At 35.5% G+C, this 24,813-nt stretch overlaps 1 protein-coding gene across 1 annotated transcript in view; it reads left to right on the top strand.

Moving 5' to 3' along the window:
* PALS2 (protein associated with LIN7 2, MAGUK p55 family member) overlaps positions 1-24,813 on the top strand; it is a 121,605-nt gene that overhangs the window by 72,578 nt on the left and 24,214 nt on the right. The window contains exons 3-6 of the mRNA XM_052638464.1: positions 8,531-8,683; positions 12,747-12,899; positions 13,691-13,918; positions 24,358-24,399. Coding sequence (XP_052494424.1) covers positions 8,531-8,683; positions 12,747-12,899; positions 13,691-13,918; positions 24,358-24,399 — 576 coding nt within the window. The remainder of the gene's footprint in view (positions 1-8,530; positions 8,684-12,746; positions 12,900-13,690; positions 13,919-24,357; positions 24,400-24,813) is intronic.

Raw genomic sequence — 24,813 nt, 5'->3', positions numbered from 1 at the left:
ACATGAAGTAACTATCTTATAAGAGTATTTCCAATTTCTCCCTTATAGCCATCAGTCATTTCATTTATCCATAAGTTATAACCACCAAATACATTGTTGCTATTAATTTGAAGAGTTAATCTATTAGAGTATGAATTTTTTTTTTAGATTTTATTTTACTTTATTTTTTCTTTAATGATCTTTTTTTTTTTTCTTAATGGAGATCTGGTTTTTGGACCTATATTATTTTCCCCTCTGAAGAACCTCTTTTAATGTTATTTTCAATGCCAGTCTATTAGCAATAAATTCCCAGTCTTTGTCAGGCAGAGTCTTTATTTCTCCTTCAAAAAACTTCCATTTTTGAAGGATAGTTTGACTGTTTAGCTGTAATTCTAGGTTGATAGGATTTTTTCTTTCTGTTTCACTACACACTCTTCTTGCTTCCATGATTTCTGGAGAAGTCCTGTGTAATTCTTATCCTTGCTCCTCCATAGGTAGGAATATTTTTCCTCCAGTTTCTTTCCAACTTTTCTCTCTGTCTTTGATTTTTGCACTTTGAATATGAATGTTTGGTGATATCTCAGATTCCTGGATCTGTAGCTTGGTGTCTGTCATTAATTTTTAAAAACTCTGTCATTATAGCCTCAAGCATTCTCCTGTTTCTCTTTGTCAGTCTGCTCTTCCCCTTATATGTGTGTTACATCTTCTTGTAGTCATCCCACAGCCCTTAGATTTGTTCTATTCCGTTCGTGTCATTCCTTTTTTATCTCTGATTTCAGTGTGAGACGTTTCTATCAGCATATCTTCAGGCTCACTGATTGTTTTTCTTTTTTTTTTCACTCGGTCAAGTCCGACTCTTTGTGACCTCATGGATGGTATAGTCCATGAAATTCTCCAGGCCAGAATACTGGAGTGGGTAGCCTTTCCCTTCTCCAGGGGATCTCCCCAACCCAGGGATCAAACCCAGGTCTCCTACATCGCAGGCGGATTCCTTACCAGCTGAGCCACAAGGGAAGCCCTCACTGATCGTTTTTCATGTGCTTATTGGCCATTTGTATATCTATGGGGAAATGTTTATTTAGATTCTTTGCCCATTTTTGAATCAAGTTGTTTTTGTGTGTGTTGGATATTGGGAGTTTTACATATATATCTTAGCTATTAATCCCTTATCAGATATATGGTTTGCAAATATTTTTCCTATTTAGTTGGTTACCTGTTTACTCTTGATATTATCTTTTGGTGCATAGTTTTTGTTTGCTTTTTGTTAATTCTCAAGAAATTCTTTTACCTATTTTTTTTTTCTGTTGTTTCCTCTGCCTTTGGTGTCTCAGCCAACAAATCTGCCATTTACAGTATTATGAACCTTTGACTCTGTTTTCTTCTAATAATTTTACAGTTTTAGGTCTTACGTTTAGGTCTTTGATCCATTTTTGAGTTTTATATAGTGTTAGTGATCCATTTTCATTCTCTTGTATGGGAATATCCAGTTTTCCCAGCTGTGTTTACCACCCTTGTAAAAAATTATTGGACCATGTATGTGAGCATTTATTTCTAGACTGTTTTCTATCTCATTGGTATGTATGTCTGTCCTTAAGACAGTACCACACTGTTTTGATACTGTAGCTTGGTAGTAAGTTTTGAAATTAGAAAATGTGAATCTCCCACTTTATTCTTTTTCATAATTGTTTTGGCTGTTCTGGGTGCCTTGCAAGTCCATATAAATTTTAGAATCAGTATGTCAGTTTCTACAAAGAACTCTTCTGGAATTCCAGTAGACATTGTACTGATCATTCTAAGGGAGTATTACCATCTTAACAGCACAAAATTTTTAGATCCATGAACATGAAGTGATTTTTCATTTAAATCTTTATTTCTTTCAACAATGTTTTACAGTTTTCAGAGTGAATTTTCACTTTCATTAAAATTACCTTAAGTAGTTTACTCTCTTCAGTGCTATGGTGAATGGAATTTTTTTCTTAATTTTCTTTTCATATTGTTCATTTTTAGTATATAGATTTTTGTACATTAATCTTCGGTCCTGCAATCTTGCTTAACTTGTATATTGGTTCCAATAGTTTTTTAGTGGATTCCTTAGGATTTTCTCAATACAAATCTATGAATAAAGATGGTTTTACTTCTTTCTTTCTAATCTGTATGCCTTTTATTTCTTTTTATGGAACTTTTTTCATTGGCCTTTTTATTTATTTTAACTGAATTATAATTGATTTACAGTGTTGTGTTAATTTCTGCTTTACAACAGAGGGACTCAGTTATACATATACATTCTTTTTTATTTTTTTTTTTTCTGGACTAATTGTCATGTCTAGGACATTGAGTACAAATGTTGAATACAGTGATGAGAGGAGACGTTCTTGTTTCCAATCTTAGGGGAAAATTATGTGTTAAATACAGTAATATTCACTATTGAATATAATAGTACCTGTGGGTCTGTATTCTGCATTCTAAACCTTGATTTTTTTTTTACATATTCATATCAATATCTTCAGAGAACCTTTGTTCTCTTTAAAAGTGGCATAATATTCCATTGTATTGAGTATATCAAAAAAATTTAGTCAAACTTCTGATAAATACTTAGATGGCTTTTTTACTTATAAGTCATGCTGTAATATGCAGTCTTGCTACATGTTATTTTACACCTGTGTGTATATCTCTAGTATCTCTAGGATAAATGTTAAAAAGAATTGTGTGATTTTGGTTGTTATAGTCATACTGCTCACTAGTGTGCTTCCACCAGGAAAAAAAAAAAAGTGAGAGTACATGTCTTCTGACATATTCTCAACAACATAATCAGTCAATACAGTTTAGTCACTCAGTCGTGTCTGACTCTTTGTGACCCCATGAATCGCAGCACGCCAGGCCTCCCTGTCCATCACCAACTCCCAGAGTTCACTCAGATTCACGTCCATCGAGTCGGTGATGCCATCCAGCCATCTCATCCTCTGTCATCACCTTCTCCTCCTGCCCCCAATCCCCTCCAGCATCAGAGTCTTTTCCAATGAGTCAACTCTTCGCATGAAGTGGCCAAAGTGCTGGAGCTTCAGCTTCAGCATCATTCCTTCCAAAGAAATCCCAGGGTTGATCTCCTTCAGAATGGACTGGTTGGATCTCCTTGCAGTCCAAGGGACTCTCAAGAGTCTTCTCCAACACCACAGTTCAAAAGCATCAATTCTTCGGCTCTCAGCTTTCTTCAGAGTCCAACTCTCACATCCATACATGACCTCTGGAAAAACCATAGCCTTGATTAGACGGACCTTTGTTGGCAAAGTAATGTCTCTGCTTTTGAATATGCTCTCTAGGTTGGTGATAACTTTCCTTCCAAGGAGTAAGCGTCTTTTAATTGCATGGCTGCAGTCACCATCTGCAGTGATTTTGGACCCCCCAAAAATAAAGTCTGATACTGTTTCCGCTGTTCCCCCATCTATTTCCCATGGAGTGATGGGACTGGATGCCATGATCTTAGTTTTCTGAATGTTGAGCTTTAAGCCAACTTTTTCACTCTCCTCTTTCACTTTCATCAAGAGGCTTTTTAGTTCCTTTTCACTTTCTGCCGTAAGGGTGGTGTCATCTGCATATCTGAGGTTATTGATATTTCTCCCAGCAGTCTTGATTCCAGCTTGTGCTTCATCCAGCCCAGCATTTCTCATGATGTACTCTGCATATAAGTTAATTAAGCAGGATGATAAAAGAATTTTCTTTGCCAGTCTCAAAGAAATTAATATTTCAGTATAGTTTTAGTTGCATTTTTCTTATGAAGTAGGTTGTGTATCTTTTCATATGTTTAAGAAGTATTTGAATTTCCTTTTTTGTGAAGATTTATTTTGTGAATATTTTTTGTAAAGATTCTCATTTTTAGTTTTTTGACATCTGTTTGGTTCTTCTAATTCTACAAGTATCTCTAAGAGTGGCTCACCTCCCTGAGTACCTTGAGATACAGTTTATCAAATCTAAGAATTTGAGCTTTTTTTGGTTCACTAGATTACTCATTAGATAATTCAATTCTTATTTAGTTATACTTATTTCATCCATTTTTTTCAACAAAACATACCTCATCTTTTTTGATATGTATGTAGTAGCAAAGTAAAAATTGAATTCTCCATTCTCTTTTGTCTCATTTCTACTTTCTGCTCAAATTTTTACCTATTTTTGATTATTTGTGGATTGCTGTTTGTCTTAGTTCAAAAATCTCTAGAATAAAAGATGTCTGTTGACCGTAGTCAGTCTTATCTCCTATTTATTTAATTGCTTTTTAAAGAAGTAATTAGCAACTGCTGTATACTTAGCCATGTTCTAAGAAGAAACAATATGTAGTATTTTTGTTTTTAACAGATAAAGATAAGGTTACTACACATAATAATTACAGCATTATCATTATTAGATAATAGCATTTGTCACTTTACGTACACTGCATAACTTGTTAAAAATTTTGTTTACCAGCATGGATGAACTCTGCTTGCGCAAAATACCCAGAAGTTTTGAAAGAACTTTTTCTTCCCTGCAGCTCACTTTTCTAAGGTGCAGTGGTGAATAGGATTCTTAGAACTAGGCATACAAGAGGGCTAGGCTATATTTGTATCAATTCCAAGTATTCTACAAAGTCAGTTATAGCAAGTTCTTCCAAGTGCTTGTGGCAGGAGAAATATATTTCTATTGAGTTGTGTTAGGTTTCTAATAATTCTTCTTCTTAAAGGAAACAAGACACGTTTATTCAAATAGCATATGACTCATTTCTGCCTCTCTGGTAAGTTTTCAGTATTCCCTTTGTCTCTCTTGTTTGATTGTGTGTGCTGCATCGCTTCAGTAGTGTCTGACCCTTGGTGATCCTGTGGACTATGGTCCTCTAGGCCCTTCTGTCCATGAGCTTCTCCAGGCAAGAATACTGGCATAGATTGCCATGTCCTCCTGCAGGAGATCTTCCTGACTCAGGGATCAAACCCACATCTCTTAGTCTCCTGCATTGGCAGGTGGGTTTGATTAGTTAAATTCAAGTTGGTACTTGCCTCTCCAATCAGTCAGTTCAGTCGCATCCAACTCTTTGTGACCCCATAGACTGCAGCACACCAGGCTTCCCTGACTTGCCTTTTGAAAACTACTAAATAAATTTTGACTTGAGGTCTCAACTTCTTTCACATTATACTAGAACTTTAAAAGTTACATATTAACAAATATTGACCTATAGTTGCTTTCTTGGAAATACTAAAGTTTATCTTAATTGAACCCAACTATATTTCAGAAATTGATTTTCTATATTAATTATAGCTGCAGTTTCACTTAAAAACATTTTCTTTCTCTGAGGATTTATGTGTTGTGTAGTGACATTTTTTTCCTACCATAGAAGCAGTCTGTAGGGTTGATGCGCAGACACCTTCAGGTATGTTTATTTTTATAGCATACTTCTGACCTCTACTTGACTTCCTCTTTCTCTTTCGCTGGTAGTCTTTCCACATTCCCTCCTGTTCTGTCACAGTTGAGGAACAATAAGGTTGGTCAAGATAGAAAGGAAGGGAAAGGTATTAGAGTTTTCAAGGCAGTGATCTTTCCTGTTCCTCTCCTTTTCCCAAAGACTTCAATTTAATCAAAAAGTCTTAAGTAACATAGGATATTGTAGAAAATATATTGGCTTAGTCCCTGAAAATTTTAAGGTAGTCATCATCTGTTACCTGGAGCAACAGGTAATTCTTACAGCTCTTTGAGCAAAAGAATGGAGATTGACAGTGTGGGTGGTCGTCTTGAACCATAGGAGTATAATTTAGCACATCTACACTGAAAGAGCCGTGCTAAGAAGCAACAACTCAACTAGCAGTCAGTGAGAGCATATGTCACACTTTTAAATGATTGAGAATAATGTATAATATTTTAGATTAAATTAACTGTAAGATGATGATAGGGTAGCTTACTGTATAATCAAAAAGTTGAATAAGATTTAATAGGTAAGAGCTCAAGTTTGATGATGATGGACTATCTCACTTAGTTGCTTACCAGTAGTGTGAACTCAGGCAGTCACTTTATCTCATTTTGCATCATCAGGGTCTGTGTCTGTAAGGTGAGAATGATAACATACCTACCTTAGCTGACTACACTCTGATACTGAACTTAGAATATATTTACTGGCACAAAATAAAACCCCTCAATAAATGCTCAAGTTCTTTTCTTCCTTTTTTTAAGCTTTCATATACTATCATTAGAGTATTAAGACTATTTGCAAGATTAATCATGCTAAATTAAATTTTTTTTTAAACAACAAATATTTATATTAAAACAATTAGCAAGGGTTTCCCTGCTGGTCCAGTGGTTCAGAATTTACCTTACAGTGTGAGAGACAGTAGTTGGATCCCTAGTCGGGGAGGATCCCACATGCCACAGGACAACTGAGCTTGTGTACCACAACTAATGAGCCTGTGCTCTGAAGCCCATAAGCCACAGCTACTGAAGCCTGTGCTCCACAACAGGAGAGGCAACCGCAATGAGAAACTCTTGCAACTAGAAAGTAGCCCCTACTCTCTGCAACTCAAGAAAGCATGTGCACAGTACCGATAAGACCTAGCCTAGCCAAAAAATAAATGAATAAATAAACTAAATAAAAAAACAGTATTTCCAGCTTGTTTATGAGTTAAGTAGTTGTGTATATTTTTTTTTCTCAGTGGTTATAATCATTCCATGATATATGTTAAATGGTCTCATCATCCTCTCTTTATCAGGCTTCTGTTATGCTTTAAGAAAATTATAGATTGACCTGTTCTCACTCTTAGTGGCATTCCCTAGTCATTTTAACATTTTTCATATCTAAATCTAATAGAAACTCATTGCTCTATTTAAAATTATATTTGGTCTTTTTGACAATTTTGTTTCATAACAATTACAATTTCTTCTTATTGTTTTATTTCATATGACTTAAAATTTCTTCTTTGGAGGTATTCCTTTAAAATGTTGCTAATAGCCCCTCTGTTCCACTTAAATTTATGTCATTGTTGTGAATTATCTGAAAAATAGATTTAAATGAAAAAATGTATTTTTAAAATTAGAAGGTATATGATTTAGAAGATGAGATACAAAAACCAAGAATGTGAGATAGCTCATTAACAATTTTACATTGATATGTGTGAAATGATTTTTTTAATAAAATATTTAAAAATAAAAGAAACAGAAGGTGTATTAGAATTCTGAAGGATCCACACTGTATGGTAGAAATAACATATACAGTATTATAGGTATCAGATAACGTTTAAACAATACTGTAACCACTTGAAATTTGAAAATTTTTCCTTCACCCACAGAACTGGAACTTAAAATATTAAGTGTAAAACTTGTCATCTTACAAGGTTTCATTTCTAAATTAAATATAATTATGCTTTTCCTGTAAGGTGTTAGTTGCTCAGTCATGTCCAATTCTTTGCAACTGCATGGACTATTGCCCACCAGGCTCCCCTCTCCACAGAATTCTCCAGGCAAGAATACTGGAGTGAGTAGCCCTTCCCTTCTCCAGGAGATCTTCCTGACTCAGGGATCGAACCTGAGTCTCCTGCGTTGTCGGCAGATTCGTTACCACCTGAGCCACCGGGGGACTTCCCTGGTAGTCCAGTGGTTAAAACTCTGTGCTTCCAGTACAGTGAGTGCAGGTTCAATACCAGGTCATGGACACGAGATCCCACATGCCCTAAGATGAGGCCAAATAAATTATGCTTCACTTGTCTTCAAAATCAGACAGCAACTGTTTATCAGAAAATCAACAATTAAAAGATACAGACTGTTTAGTGTTCATTCTGAGTTTGAATTTAAAACTCTGCTTTACTCCCACTATTAGAATAATTAGAACTATTTATTTCCTAGGACAGTGTAATTGATGGTTCATTTTCTGTGGAAAAGTTCAAGAGTTGCCTTTCCTGAGTTGTCCTTTTTGCTGAATTTTCAAAATGGAAAATTGTAACTTGAGGATTATGGGATTCTCAAAATGATTTTCATTGTTTTTTAAATGATAATCCATATCATGATTATGCCCTTATTTTTATTATGCTTAATCATCAAATAAAGCATGGTTTAGTCATTTAATCACTTAAGTCATGTCCAGTTCTTGCGACCCCATGGACTTGTAGCCTGCCAGGCTCCTCTGTCCATGGGATTCTCCAGGCAAGAGTATTGGAGCGGGTTGCCATTTCCTTCTCCAAAATAAAGCATAAACAGTATCATTTGAGCCTAAACTAGAATGTCATTAGGAAATTCTGTTGGGTAGGAAATATAGTACATTTTTAAAACTTTTAAAATTATCATTGGCCTATTCAGTTTTTCCGAAGTTTAGTTATAAAAATGAGTTTTCCATTATTTTTAGGGTAGGAATAGAGGCCAAGGTTTATCATATTGCATAATAACATTTACTATGAAATCTGTATATTACCTCTGATTGAAAGGTTCAATTTTCAGTCAGTAGATCAAACCATCAAGTAACATCTTTTAAAACTTTCAAAAGTTTTCAAGAAGAAAACCACAGTCTGAGCAAAGCAGTATGTATTATTATTTTAATATACTGGTATTTTTTCAGGCTCATGAGAGGCTAGAAGATTCAAAACTAGAAGCTGTCAGTGATAATAACTTGGAATTAGTCAATGAAATTCTCGAAGATATCACCCCTCTAATAAATGTGGATGAAAATGTGGCAGAACTGGTTGGTATACTCAAAGAGCCTCACTTCCAGGTAAACTTTCTCTATTCTCTTCTTTCCAAGTCCCCTGTATTCCCAAAATATTCTTTCAGTAGTTTCTGTTTAAGATGAAGTTTTTGAAAGATTTAGGGCCATATTTTACAAATTCCAACTTAGATGTTTTAATATCCTCATATGCTTATGCTACCTAAACAGATACACATACTATACAGATGTACAGTGTCTGTCAAAGAAATGCATTAGAATGGACTTTTCTTTGTGTAATTAAAAAAAACAACGAACTACTTCACCATTAGACCACACGCTTGGGACACTTTTCTCATGGTGATAGTGGATTTTTCTTCCTTAATACCACTGTTTCCCAGCCCTTCTTGTGACCAGTGATATGCCTTTCCAGTATTGCTTCTAAGACTGGGTGGCAGCTGATGACCTTAGAACAAGAGAGAGCTGTAGGGGATAGAAACAATGACATTCTTTCCACAGGGACAAAAAATAAATTCAATTTAAGCATTTGTCTGTGTAGGTGAAGAGTTAATCAGTTTACCAAAGATGAATCAGTTTCAGAAGAGAGAAAGGAAAGTGGAGATTTCTTAGAAATCTATAATTAAGACAGTTTGGAATTGGGGCAGTATTAGAAAAGTAGGTTGCCTGAAGAGAAGAGAAACCCCAGAAATACATCCTCAGACAAATGGCAGCTTGATTTATGAGACACTGTATTTTAGTGGAGAAAGAATGGACTGTTGAATAAATGGTCGTGAGATAGAAGAATAAAGTATCACCTTCTTGTCACTGCAAATCTTAGCATTAAAAATCAAATGGCAGCACCCCTATGCTTCTCCTCAAGATTTTCCATGACTCTCTAACCATGTTACTGCAAAAATTATGTAAATGTATAGTGAGATGGTTCCAACATAAATCTATATCTTAAGTACAAAAAACAGAAACACATGTCAGAGACACCATTATGCAGGGGCCAGTTAATTGAGGCCTTAAATGCATACTAAGATATTTGAACTTTATCCAGAGGACATTGGGAAACCTTGGGTAGGGATAGAGTGGGGGAGGTTATTAAACAGGGAGAGGTCAGATTGTGGAGCTGTATGGTTTTGTGCCAAGGTGAGAAGTTGCGATGGCAACATAGATAGTGGGAGATGTGAGGATTTTCAAGTTTTAAGCTGTAAAATCAATAGGGCTTAGTGAGTGATTACATGTGACAGCCACAGAAGAGAAATATGGGAAGTTGATAAGGACAGGATTTCTGACAAACAATTGATGGCATCTACTGAGATAAGGAACACTCTAGGAGGGCTGTTTTGGGCATGCTAATGTTAAAGTAACTGGCCATGTTAAGTTTGTGGTATCTTAGAAGCATGCATCTGGTAGAACTTTGCAAGCATGCTATATTTTTTTATGTAAGTATAAAATTTAATGCATAAATTTATATGAGGTCTAAAAAATATATATAAACTTGTAAAATGGCAGCAAGTAAAAATGCAGAAATTAAGACATTGCATTTTTATTACCCAAATCACCACTATACTACCATGGTGCATATTTCTCCATATTTTTTCTATTCATAAATATACATATGTATTTTTTTCTTTACTGACTGCAATCATTTTGCATAAGCTGTTTTGTAATTTACCCTTTTTTCAGCCGTTGACTTCCACTTTTCCATTTCAGTAGACCTCTGTAACATGCAGTGCATTTTACACAAAATATTCTTTACAACTGGTTTGTATGTATGAATTTTCAAATTAGGTCCATATGTGGCGTTAGTTAGACCATCCCTTTCTCCCTTGATTATGATGTTGACCTACTAGAGAGACCAGACTAGGCCATTATCCTGCAGAATCCACTCCTTGGGTTTACTTGTGTGCTTTCCTGATATGTTGTTTAGTTATCCTATTTCTTATAAACAGAAGTGGCTTAAGTTATATTTGAAACTAAGATGCATCTTGGTCTTACTAGGTGGCACTGGTGGTAAAGAACCCACCTGCAGTGTAGAATACTTCAGAAACACAGGTTCAATCACTGGGTCTAGAAGATTGCCTGGAGAAGGCCTAGCAACCCACTCCAGTATTCTTGCCTGGAGAATCCCATGGACAGGAGAGCCTTGGTGGGCTACATTCCATAGGGTCACAAAGAGTTGGACATGACTAAAGCAACTTAGCTTGCACTCAGGATGCATCTTAAGTAAGGTGATACAACGTAAATTAATCTGCATCATATGATGTATAATATCTGGTTGGCCCATCACTCTTCTTTTTCTCTGAATTGAAATTTTTTTTTCAACTTTTAATTTTGTATTGGGATGAGTGTGTTAGTCACGTACTTGTGTCTGACTCTTTGTGACCCCATGGACTATAGCCCGCCAGACTCCTCTGTCCTAGCCAATTAACAAACAATGTTGTAATAGTTTCAAGTGAATAGTGAAGGGGTTCAGCCATACGTTGCCCCATCACTCTTCATGCTGAGATTAATTCCTTGATCAAGGGCAATGACAGCCAAATCCTACCCTTGAAAGCCTTTCCACTAAGAAGTAATCTAGTGTGTTATTATTCTGGCATTATACAAATGCTGTTTCCTGTCAACCATTTAGTTACTGATGAGCTCAAATTAATAATCCTTGCCTGACTCAATATTTTCATAAGAGGCTGCAAAATGACATTTTTCAAATTCTCTCATTCTTAGCTGGTCTTCTTGTATAGAGTTTTTCCTCATCAGCTGAGCCGTTTAGTTAACCTACAGTGCATTTCCAACTGAAAAGTTAGGGAAATGCCAGCTTCTTCCCTTTGCCAATTTTAACAGTAAGGAATTGTTTAAAAGGGCAATATCAAATGGTAACAAATGAGATTTTTTCAGTCCTGTTTTTTAAGTAGCATTGTGGACTTACGGAGTTTTCATTAATTCATTATTTTTCAATCGTATATAATCCTTTGTTTTGTTTTGATTTTTCAAATTATCATGAGTCTTGGCCAGTTGTGGGCAGATTTTTAATATATGAGTCTGAAGCTGATCTAAAAAGCCTCTTAATGAAAGTGAAAGTGGAGAGTAAAAAAGTTGGCTTAAAGCTCAACATTCAGAAAACGAAGATCATGGCATCCGGTCCCATCACTTCATGGGAAATAGATGGGGAAACAGTGGAAACAGTGTCAGACTTTATTTTGGGGGGCTCCAGAATCACTGCAGATGGTGATTGCAGCCATGAAATTCAAAGACGCTCACTCCTTGGAAGGAAAGTTATCACCAACCTAGAGAGCATATTCAAAAGCAGAGACATTACTTTGCCGACTAACGTCTATCTAGTCAAGGCTATGGTTTTTCCTGTGGTCATGTATGGATGTGAGAGTTGGACTGTGAAGAAGGCTGAGCACCAAAGAATTGATGCTTTTGAACTGTGGTGTGGAGAAGACTCTTGAGAGTCCTTTGGACTGCAAGGAGATCCAACCAGTCCATTCTGAAGGAGATCAGCCCTGGGATTTCTTTGGAGGGAATGATGCTAAAGCTGAAACTCCAGTACTTTGGCCACCTCATGGGAAGAGTTGACTCATTGGAAAAGACTCTGATGCTGGGAGTGATTGGGGGCAAGAGGAGAAGGGGACGACAGAGGATGAGATGGCTGGATGGCATCACAGACTCGATGGATGTGAATCTGAGTGAACTCTGGGAGCTGGTGATGGACACGGAGGCCTGGCGTGCTGCAGTTCATGGGGTCGCAAAGAGTCAGACACGACTGAGCAACTGAACTGAAGCTGATGAGAGAGATCTGGATCAAGGGAGTTCTCAGTAGTGGTTCAAGTCGCAGGAATGGGTAATATTGCCTAAGAAGAGTGTATAGGGTAAAAACTAAGCAGCCCAGGTTAGTAATTTAAGTAGCTTCCATAATTTATAGGAATAATCCTTAATATATGAATTTGTGAGTTTTTTCTTTGTAATTTTTCTGCAGTCTTTTATACTATTTTCATGAAATGACTAAAAATTACTAATTAATGCCTTGGAAATTTTTAGTACTCTATTGGAATAATGAGCTGCTACTTTTAATAATTTATTCCATCTGTAATCAATAACCACAGGCTGTTTTGAATCCTTCTAGTCACTCTTGGAGGCCCATGATATTGTGGCATCAAAGTGTTACGAGTCACCTCCATCAAGCCCAGAAATGAATAATTCTTCTATCAATAATCAGTTATTACCAGTAGATGCCATTCGTATTCTTGGTATTCACAAAAGGGCTGGGGAACCACTGGTGAGTTGATCAGTCAGTGCCTTCTTAAATCTGAAATCTTACATACTCGTGACTGAGTCACTACTCTATCTCTCTCATTTTTTTCTTTCATAATTTATATCCTTATGAAAACTTTACTCATGTTTGTTTCATCAGTCTTTCTTGGCTTGTGTATAAAATACACGGGTGATACTCTCAACTTGATTTAACATGCAGAATTAAACCAAAATTAAACTGAAATAGAGGAGAGAAGAAGTTTGCTGGTGAGTAGAAAAAATTTCAGAGGATAACTATTTTTTTCCTGTACCCTTTGAAGAAATGAATTGAGGTTGCTTGCTAATTATATATAGTAGCAAAATGCAGCAGAACGTTGTTATTAAAAATTGAAAACATTGGTAGGATTCTGTAAGTAAATGTTTACAGTTTCATGCTAACATGGCATTTCTGGGCTCTGACAATGAGAACAGTGAAGTGAGAAGAGAAAACACCAGGAACAAGGCCATCAGAATGCACAAATACATTGCTTGCTCCTTTGAGCTTCCTCATATCTTGTGGAATGCAGCCTAAGATATGTTTAATTTTCAAGGTTACTCTTGCCGTGGAAGTCCTTTTTTTAAGGGATGGTGTATGTTGTCACAGTTGTACATGGTTTAATGAGATTGGAATATTGAGTTACGAGTGAACATGGGAAAAGTAGGAATGATTTACTCACTTACTTTTAGAATTATTTTCTTATATATACATATTCAGGAATATTTACGATTTCTTCCTAAAAACCTAAAATCAGTAATTCCATTACTTATTTTCTTCAGGGTGTAACATTTAGGGTTGAAAATAATGATCTGGTAATCGCCCGAATCCTCCATGGAGGGATGATAGACCGTCAGGGTCTGCTTCATGTGGGAGATATCATTAAAGAAGTCAATGGCCATGAAGTTGGAAACAACCCAAAGGAATTACAAGAATTATTGAAAAATATTAGTGGAAGCGTCACCCTGAAGATTTTACCAAGCTATAGAGATACCATTATTCCTCAACAGGTTAGTAATAAAATTCATGCTAATACTAAGAATCCTTTTTTTAAAAAAAATGACACTGTTGGATGTAACCACCAGTTGCTACTTTTTGGCTAAAGAGAAGAGAAAAAACTGTCTGGTTTAATTGTTCTAAAGTGCCTTATTTTGTCATGGGTGAACTCTTGGTATTTTTAAACAATATTATCTTACTATTCAAAAGGAATTTACTTAAGAAATCTCTTTGTGAATACCATGAACCCTCTGTTCAATTCAGTCATCAGTTGTGTCATCTGATTGTTTGCGACCCCATGGACTGCAGCACTCCAGACCTCCCTGTCCATCACCAACTCCTAGAGTATGCTCAAACTCATGTCCATTGAGTTGGTGATGCCATCCAACCGTCTCATCCTCTGTCTTCCCTTTCTCCTCCTGCCTTCAGTCTTTCCCAGCTTCAGGGTCTTTTCAGATGAGTCAGTTCTTCACATCAAGTGGCCAAAGTATTGGAGTTTCAGCTTCAGTATCAGTCCTTCCAATGAATATTCAGGACTGATTTCCTTTAGGATGGACTGGTTGGATCTCCTTGCAGTCCAGGGGACTCTCAACAGTCTTCTCCAACACCACAGTTCAAAAGCATCAATTCTTCGGCACTCAGCTTTCTTTATAGTCCAACTGTCACGTCCATACATGACTACTGGAAAAACCATAGCTTTGACTAGACGGACCTTTATTTGCAAAGTAATGTCTCTGCTTTTTAATTTGCTGTCTAGGTTGGTATAGCTTTTCTTCCAAGGAGCAAGCGTCTTTTAATTTCATGGCTGCAATCACCATCTGCAATGATTTTGGAGCCCCAAAAAATAAAGTCTCACTGTTTCCATTGTTTCCCCATCTATTTGCCATGAAGTGATGGAACCAGATGCCATGATCTTAGTTTTTCAAATGTTGAGTGTTAAGCCAACTTTTTGGCTTAAACTCACCTTGTGCAGTGATTTTTGGACCCTAGCATTTCAGTAACCTGCAGCTAATATGAGAAAAACCTTAATGACTTTTTGTCATTAATTAGCAAACAGTTTTGACACATGTCCTGTTCCAAGCCTTCATGTTCCTGATGTTCCAAGAGGAAAATAAGCATGTAGTCCTGATCACCCCTAGCTTAGTGTTCTAGTGATGGGCTAAACAGAGAATGAGGCCAGAAAGAGAGGATGGGTCCAAACTGAAAAGAATCTTGAACACACCTTGGTTTGTACCATTTGCTCTCTGTTTTGTAACTGATTTTTAGGTAAAACAGATTATTAAGCATGACAGTGTTTTAATGACAGTGGTCACTAACCTCATTATGTTGAGTGAATTTTAAAAAGAAGAGAGATGAGATAGTGTAGCCAGGAAGCAGATTTTTGAAAGTGTGAGGTAATTTGTGAAAGACAATTCTTAGGAAGGCTGTGATGACTGCTTTGTTTCAAGTAACTGTGCCACCACTTACTAGCTTATCCACTCTGTTTTTGTTTTCTCATCTGCATAGTTAGTATTTCTTTTCTCAAGAGATTACTGTAAGGATCAAAGAAGTTAATTCAGCAGCACCTGTCAGCCCAGCCCATGCCAGCCCATAGCTGCACGCCAGCCCATAGCTGCTGCTGCTGTTGTGATGGTGGTAATGAGGTGGTGGTGTAATTCCAAAGAAATGGTAAAGAAGGAAAAAGTGATGAGATAATTGCAAAGGAACAGTTAAGATAAGCATGTTGAAACTTGAGAGGGTTTTCAAATCCAAATAATGTAGACATAGGAAATATTTATCAGTGTTTTAGATGCATTCAGTTATTTAGGTTTTCTAGAAATTTGTTCCAAGTATGAGTAAAACTGCAGGTCTTGTACATAAGATGCTGCCACTATACTTATTTTAGTATTGTTAATATGATAATTTAAAAGACTAGTATGTCTATTTCTGTAAAAGTCTTAGAAATAACCTGTGTTGAATACCTGCTTTATATTGTTCTTTGGGAGAGTAAGAATAGTCAGTCATGAATTTTTAGCATGTAAATTGGATTTCTGAAAATATACAGGCTTGTTGTGAACTTTTGTTTAAATAAAGGATAGAGACCTTGTCTTTTCAAGGAAAAGAAGCATAAGAGAAATGGCATTAGAAATTAGACATTTTAAATAGCTAGACTCTCAGACTAGCTTTATTCCTCAGTTGGCACCTAAGTATTGGAAAAGTAGGACTTAATATTTATTTATTTTTTAAAAATTATACATTAGTTGTGATAGTTAGACTTTTTTTTTTAACCCCTTGTGGTTCAGACTTCAGAATTCCTACCAGTTCACCATGACTATAATGGACTTTTATGGAAAATTTTTTGTAATATCAGTAGCTAGGGCTTTGGCTCAAATCCCATTGTAGAATCTGCACCTGGTGAATGGTCTGAATTATGTGAAATGCAAGGATCTTTAACCCTGTCTTTAGACATACATTGTTCTCTGTCTTATGCCTTCTCAAAATCTGCTTTTTATTTAGCCTTCAGAACTGGGAGAAGGCATTGAAATGGGGAAGGTCTAACCTTCCATCCAAGCCTGAGCCGGTCTCAGACCTGTCTTACCATAAAAAAAGAAGGGACTAACATGAAAACTTCCAACAGGAGAGAGAAAACACACCCAAATTGGGATATTTTTAAAGCGAAAGGGGGAATAATTACTAATTATACTAGAATGGACTGTCCTGGGCACACTGTGTTCCTCTTATAAGAGTAACACTAATGGAAAGCAAGGGCTTTTAGCCTCCCCAGTTCTGCCGCTCTTTCACTAACTGGAAGCTCCACCAACTCTATTTCTTAACTGCCATGAGAGTAGATGGAAGCCAGGAGGTCTTCATACCAGGGTTGTGTCTTTCAAAGCATGGTCAATAGATCATCTTTATCAATATCATTTGAGGCACTTATTAAAAATCCAAAATCTTTCATGAGACCACAAAAATCTATATTTTTAAATTTGAAGACCAAGAGAGGTTAGAAATTGCAACTAATTCTGAAGTTCTCCAGCTTACATGTATGTAGGTTTCCAAAGACTGTTTAAAATTCCATCTCTTTATTTAAGGCCAAATTAATGGGAATTCTCTCTTTAAGGCCATTATGAGCCACATAACAAAAATATGAAGAAATTTGTTGTATTTCATTCAAGGATGTACATGTAAGAATTCTCAACAATGTATTAGCAAATGAAATTTAATGATATATAAAAAAGATAATATAACGTGTCCAAGCTAGGATGGTTTCATGTTAGAAAGTTCATATATGTAACCAAACAAATTAACAGATTAAAGAAGAAAAATATCAGTAGAAAATTCGATAAAATTCAGTACCTGTTCATGATTTTTTAAATTTATTTATTTTACTTTACAATATTGTATTGGTTTTGCCATACATTTATTTGAATCCGCCATGAGTGTACATGTGTTCCCCATCCTGAACCCCCCTCGCTCCTCCCTCCCCATCCCCTCCCTCCTCCCTCCCCATCCCATCCCTCTGGGTCATCCCAGTGCACCAGCCCCAAGCACACTGTATCATGCATCAAACCTGGACTGGCAGTTCATTTCACATATGATATTTTACATGGTTCAATGCTGTTCTCCCATACCATCCCACGTTTGCCCTCTCCCACAGAAGTCCAAAAGACTGTTTGATACTTCTGTGTCTCTTTTGCTGTCTGGCATACAGGGTTATTGTTACCATCTTTCTAAATTCCATATATATGCGTTAGTATGCTGTATTGGTGTTTTTCTTTCTGGCTTACTTCACTCTGTATAATAGGCTCCAGTTTCATCGACCTCATTAGAACTGATTCAAATGTATTCTTTTTAATGGCTGAGTAATATTCCATTGTGTATATGTACCACAGCCTTTTAAGATTAGTAAATTGGGAACAGGAAAGAACCTCCTTAATCTTATTTAAAAAAAAAAAAAAACTAAAACAAACATTATTCTCAATAGTTGACTGTTAGAAGCATTTCTCTTTAAAAATTAGGAACAGGACTTTAAGCTGGTCTTTCTGAGACTACTTGAGTGCCAAGCCCAGGGCCCCTGTGAAGTCCCATTTCCACTCCCAAGATGGAAAAAACCCACCATAAAGAGAAACTTGCCGAACTTCAGGCATACTTGTACATTGGTAAAAAGGAACCACCCTCAGATGATATAACAGATATCTATTTTAACAGATGATAAAAAAAATCTTCAATTCTGTTTTAAAAAAATTCAGAATAAACGTTATCTCTGATTTTAAAGAGGTAAGTATATTTGCAAACCAGTAAGTGATGATTCATTTTAACAGTCCTGATGCTCAAACATTTCTGGCAGCAGTCCATTACCAGCTGTGCTGAGACAAAGCTCCTGACAGAAAAGCCACCCAAATCTTAGACCAGCTTGGTGTCAACAAGCTTTCAGAATCCTGGCAGAAGCTGGGTGGAAAGCCCCACTTGCTATTGGGAAGGAGAGTGATCTTGTTCAGAATTTTGATGAGGCTTCCAACAGTGAGGCAAACAGAACTTCTTTAAAAAAAGAAAGGAAACTTGAAGAATGTTGACTCCTAAAAAATTTTGTTTAGGATGTAGTTAAATATAGAAACCTGTAGTATTTTAAGTTCTGAGGCTCTTGGGCACTGCTGCTTTTTAAATTTCTGTTTGTACACAATTATTTGTTTGCAGTTAATTGAGCCAAAGAAACCAGAACATAAAGTTTAAAACAAGGGTTAATAATGTCATTGCCTAGTTAAAAAAAATTAAGAACTAGAGAAGGATGTTCATTAGTACCATTTATGTTCAATATTTTATGGAAAATTCCATAAGCACAAGAAGACAGAAATAATTATGAAAGCAGAAGATTTGGAAAGAAGAACATAAAACATTATTTTCAAATAATATTTTTTTAACTGAAACCCTCCCTGAACTATAAATTACTAGAAATAATTTAGCAGAATGCTTTGAAATAAGATTAATATACAAAAGTCAGTTTCATTTATATATGCCATCAGCAGACATCTATAGATATAACTAAGACATCATTTATAATAGAGAATGTCACATTTATGTCTAGAAATAACCTAATAAAAATATTCACCTCCATGCACAAAAAAAATTAAGATTTAAATAGATATATCATGTTCATGGACAGGAAAACAGTATTATGAAGATATCAATTTTCCTCAAATTGACTTGTAGATTCAGTTAAATTCCAATGAAAATTTCAATAAGATTTTTCTTGGTATTTGATAAGATGCATAGCTAAGACACTTGAGGCAGAAAAGCAGAAATAGGAGCTTATTATTAACGTGTAGGAATTAATATATGTGGTATTGGCATAGGATTAGACAGAATGAGCAGTGGAAGAGAGAGTTCAGAAAGAGATCTACACATATACGTTACTTTGATATCTCACAGAGCTGATATGTCTTTCAGTGAGAAAAAGACTATTTAGTGAAAGTGTTAATTCATACGGATAATATGTGAGAATGTGTTCCTATTTACTGTCCGTACACTAATCAAGTAAAAGGGGATACATGGGCAGTAAACATGCGAAGAGATATTTAAAATCACAATGTGAGGTAGCATTTTATACCATTCAGTTGCAAAAAAAAGTAGATGTGAATCTAGACTCTCTCTTCTACATTGCTGGTGGCATGTAAGTTGGTATAACCACCTTGGGGGGCAAAAGGTTTAGCATTATCAAGGCTGAAAGTTTCCACATACTAAGACATGTAGTTTTTTACAGCAATACTTGTGTAGCTGGAAACATGTTGATAAGCATGTCAGTTCCTTAAAAGAGGACATGCATATAGCATAATACTATGTTTTAAAAGTTTTAAATAGCTGTGTATTTTTGAAGATTATATATAGGTTTAATAAAACTTACAAAAAGGAAAGCAAAGAATTTGTGAACACAAGATTCAGGATGAGGGTTACCTTTGAGTTTGGGGAAGCCAGGGCAGTGCAAGGGAATGGAATGTGGGCAGGAGGACCGTGTAGGTTTCTAGCTTCTGTTTTATGTGGTAAGCTCATGACTGTTTATTCCATTATTAAAACCAACAAGATTAAAAAACAAAAGCAGACCTTGCATGGACCAATGACTTAAGTGTAGTGTAAATTAAGAATTATTAGTATGATTCAGCTCAGCATAGGTTTATTTGTTTGTTTATACTAACAGAATGTGACCCACATATGGTTATTTACCGTATAGGAGTATGAATTGCCCCGCAGAGCTTTTTAAACCAAATGTATAGTTTCCTTGCTGATTTCAAAATATGTTATTTGTATGTGTGCATTTGAGATGTTCAACCATCACATTCCCAAATGAATTACCAGCCTCTTTCTGATTTATGACCAAGGTCATGGTGGAGATGTTTCTCCACCCTTTCACATTTGATTTCTTCTACTAACTGCTACCATTTGCACAGGCACAGCATATTTCTGTACAGTATTTTATTTTGTCAGTACTTTGATTTTTTATTTTTACTTCTTAAAAATATCTTGGAGGTAAAGTTCATAGAAATAGCATACACTTAAAGTATGTAATTAATGAATGTGGACATATTATGTCCGCATGAGACCCTCAATACAGTTGAGATAGTAAACATCTCTGTCACCCCTAGAAGTTTTCCTGGGTTCACTGTAATCCTGCCTGCCTGCTCCTTATCCCAACCTTCATGCCAGGCAAGTACTGCTCTTCTGTCACTATAAACTAGTTTATATTTTCTGTATTTTTATATAAATGGGTTCATACAACATGAATCCTTTGATTTTGCTTTTTTTAAAAAAAATCTGACTTCTTTCATTCAACATAATTGAGAGATTTAACCATGTTTTCCTGTGTATCAGTAGTTGATTCCTTCTTATTGACAAGTGGTATTCCATTACATGGCTGAACCACAGTTGGATTATCCACTAACTGGCTAGTGAACATTTCTGTTGTTTCTAGTTTGGGGCTATTATAAATAAAGATGCTAAACATTTACATGCAAGTCCCTTGAGTAAATACCTAAGACTTGAAGTATTGGGTCATTTGATAGTTGTATGTTGAACTTTTAAAGAAATGGCCAAACTATTTTCAAAAGTGATTGTACCAGTTTACATTTTCACCAACATTACATGAAAGTTGCAATTATTGCACATCTTCACCAACATTTGGTATGGTCAGTCTTTATAATTTTAGCCATTCTTATAAGGGTGGATGGTGTCTTATGGTGATTTTAATTTGCATTTTCCTAATGATTGCTAATATTGAGCATCTTTTCATGTGCTTATTTGCCATGGTTATGACAACTTTAATGTCTTCAAATCTTTCACCCATTTTTTATTGAGTTGTTTTTTTCCATTTGTTTAGTTTTGAGAGTTCTTTATGTTTTGATACAAATACTTTATCGGAATTATGATTTAGAAAGACTTTTTCCTAGTGAGAAGGCTTGTCTTCATTCTCTTAGCAGTATAATATGAAGGCAGATGTTCTTAATTTTGGTGAAGTCTAATTAGTCCTTTTTTTAATGAATCGTGCTTTTTTTCTGTGTAAAAAAAAATGTTTGTACAACACAAGGTTATAAAGATTTTCACTTTTAGTTGTATACTCACATCTTGTTCTATGATCCATTTTCTCTGAATTTTTGTTTAGGGTATAAGATATGAATCAAAGAATTGGTTTGGATTTCCTGTTTCTGTTTTTGCATCTGGGTATCCAATTTTTCCAGCTCTGTTTGTTGAAAAACTGTTTCTTTCATTAGATTTGGACTTTTTTTTTATTGTTTCTACTTCAGATACTTTTTCTGTTCCTCACTTTCTCCTGCCCTTTGGTGATGCATGAGCTATTCATGTTGGGCTCCTGGAAGCTGTCCCGTAGCTCACTGATACTCTTTTCATTTCTTCAGTCTTATTCTCTCCCCCTTTTTCATGTTGGACAGCTTCTATTGCAATGTCTTCACATTTATTATTCTTTTTTTCCCCTAAGATGTCTAATCTGCTGTTAATTATATCTGGTATACTTTTCATCTCAGATATTTTTGTTTTCATCTCTAGAAATTTGAACTGAATCTTTCTTTATATCTGCCATGTTTCTACCTAACATGTCGAATCCTTCCTCTAGCTTCTTGAACATATGCTACAATATGTAAAGTTAAAAATAAGTATTTTAATGTCCTTGCTTACTAATTCAGTCCTATTTGTCATTTCTGTGTCACTCTTCACTGGTTTATTTTTCTGCATATTTTAGATTGTATTTTCCTGCTTATTTGCATGCCTGGTTATTTTTGATTGGCTGCCAGATCTGAACTTTGTCTTAATGAGTACTGATATTTTTTTATTCTTAGAAGTATTCTCAAGCTTTGTTCTAGAATAGTTAAAAGGAAGCAGTCAGACCCTTTCAGGTTTTGTTCTATAAGATTTGTTAGGCGAAATCAGAGTAAGACTAAGTCTAGGGCAAAACTTTTGAATACTGAAAGAAAGTGAAGGTGAAGTCGCTCAGTCATGTCCGACTCTTTCAGATCCCATGGACTGTAGTCTACCAGGCTTCTCTGTCCATGGGATTTTCCAGGCAAGAGTACTGGAGTGGGTTGCCATTTCCTTCTCCAGGGGATCTTCCTGACCCAGGGAGCAAACCCAGGTCTCCTGCATTGCAGGCATGAATTATGAAGTTTTTTCACTCACAATGGTGATAGCAGAAACTGTTTGACGTTACATGACCTTCTGATATCTTTGCCCATTAATGCTGCTCTTTACCTGATTATTCAGCTGAACCTGGAGGGAGTCCTCTGCAGTTCTCAAGTTCTTTCTCTGGGCAATCTTTCCTTACTGTTGCTCTTTTTTGTGCACTGCGGCCACTTTGATAGCCCTGGTCACTCAGCTCACCTCCTCAAGGTGGAGACTATCAGGCTTCCAGTTAGAGTCCCCCTTCCTGCATTGCACCTAGAAATTTTTCTCTGCAGTTAGTTGGGACAGTGGTAAAGTTCATCTTGTTTGTTTCCATTTTTTTAAGGATCACTGTCTTTGTAGTCTGATGTCTTGACAAACATTTCATATATTTTGTCCAATATTTTAGTTGTCTCAGGTTAGAGAATAGGTCCTTGTTACTTCATTTTAGTCAGAAGGGGGAGTCATTTTATTCTCACTTTGATTACCATAAGACCTTAGTTTTCATTTAGAAGGTTCTAAAAGTCAAGAAGTAAGAATACATATTCAGTTGAAATCTCTCTCCTAATCCACTACCAGTCTAGTCCTCACTTCCTATTGTTAAACAATTAGATTGCTTCCAATCACTTGTGATTAAAAAATAATCAGTAGTTAATAGTTTTCTATGTAAGTCATTTTACATATATCTGAGTTAACACTGCTGTTGAGTACATTCCCAGAGATGGATTACTAGGTCAGAGGTTTTTTGTAATTTTGATAGCTGTTGATTGCTACATTGGCCTCTCAAGGGATTAAATCAATTCTTCCACCAACCTGTTAGGACTGTGGGTCAATTGGCATTTTCCTGTCTACAGAATGCTGTCAGATATTTGGATCCCTGCTAATGTGATGGGAGGAAAATGTTACTATAATATAGTCTTAATTTATCTTTATACTCTGAGTGAGGTTAACATTGCTTCCTGGTTTCAAAGCCACTTTCTTTTTTCTGTTCCATCTCCTTTGTTGATCACTTAGCTCTGTTAGTGATTAGAATATGAGATTGAAATATATTAGCAGATTGTGTTTAGTCACTTCTTAACCAATAAACAGTTAACATCCATAGCTTATTAGTGAAACATTTTTAAATGTGCTTAATAAAATATAATTGTACAAAATCTAGTCAAATCTCTATGATTTAAAGGCCATTGCAAAATGTTTAGATCAAAGGTTGGGGTTAATTGATTTTTCAGACAAATTTTCAAAGGTCAGAGTAAAACTAATATAATCCGAGTGTTTGGAGCATGAGAGTAATGTCCCAAAACTAATTTGGTTAATGAGAAAAATGAGAATTGTTTCTTCTAGAAATCATTTACATTTAAGAGATGTGGTTTGTTTCACAAATGATATTTCCAGCACCATTTGATGGGAGTAGGGAAGTGAATATTTGAAATTTGGGCTAACTGAGAAAGTCTAAGCCTTTTGTTACAAGGTATATTCTGACCCACAGATAAGACCAATAGACACTTTCATGGTTAGATGATAGGATTCTCTTACTATTCCTCCAATACAGCTTTTATGAGAAATAAGGAGTATCCAAGTTTTTTTTTTTTTTTACAACTTTTACATATCCCTCCTTCATCTTTACTTCATCTCCATTAACTTTTGCTTCTATCATTTATAATTTTCAGGTATTATACCCTTTGGACATTTAATTAGGGAAGTAGTTGCTTTACCAAGTGAATGAAATGAAAATGGGCCAGTAGTTTGTTTATATTTATTTAATTTATTATCAGTTTAAAGTCTGGCTTTATTTATGCAATCAAAAATATATTTTTAGAGTTGCATCAGTATGGAGAGGCATCCAGCACACGTCCGTCAGGTATGGTGTCATTCCAGGACATTTTGTGGTACTCCATGTTTCTGTCTTATTAGCCAACTAAATTTACCTAATTACACTTAATCATTTTGGTTTTTATCCATTGCCAAAGCACTGAGCTGCATGCCATTGTCAAGTTAGCCAATTGTCACATTTTAGTGATTATAATACTGTTTGTATGCTTGCTTTGTAGGTATTTCTAAAATTGCATATCAGGAAAAAAATTACTGGCTTACTGATTTTTTTTTAAGCATTAATATTTAGCCTTTCAAAAGGTATTGAAAATATTCTGAATGCTTTCTATCAAAATCATCTAATTGTAAATAACTAAAATTTTGTCATGTCTCAAATTTAATTATTTTTAAATTATTTTAATATGCATCTATCACATTACATTTTACTACACTAATAATGTAA

Source organism: Budorcas taxicolor, chromosome 4, assembly GCF_023091745.1.
Source record: "Budorcas taxicolor isolate Tak-1 chromosome 4, Takin1.1, whole genome shotgun sequence".
In the NCBI taxonomy this organism is placed as follows: domain Eukaryota; kingdom Metazoa; phylum Chordata; class Mammalia; order Artiodactyla; family Bovidae; genus Budorcas; species Budorcas taxicolor.
Note: the sequence above shows the minus strand (reverse complement) of the source record. Positions and strands in the feature narration are given on the sequence as shown.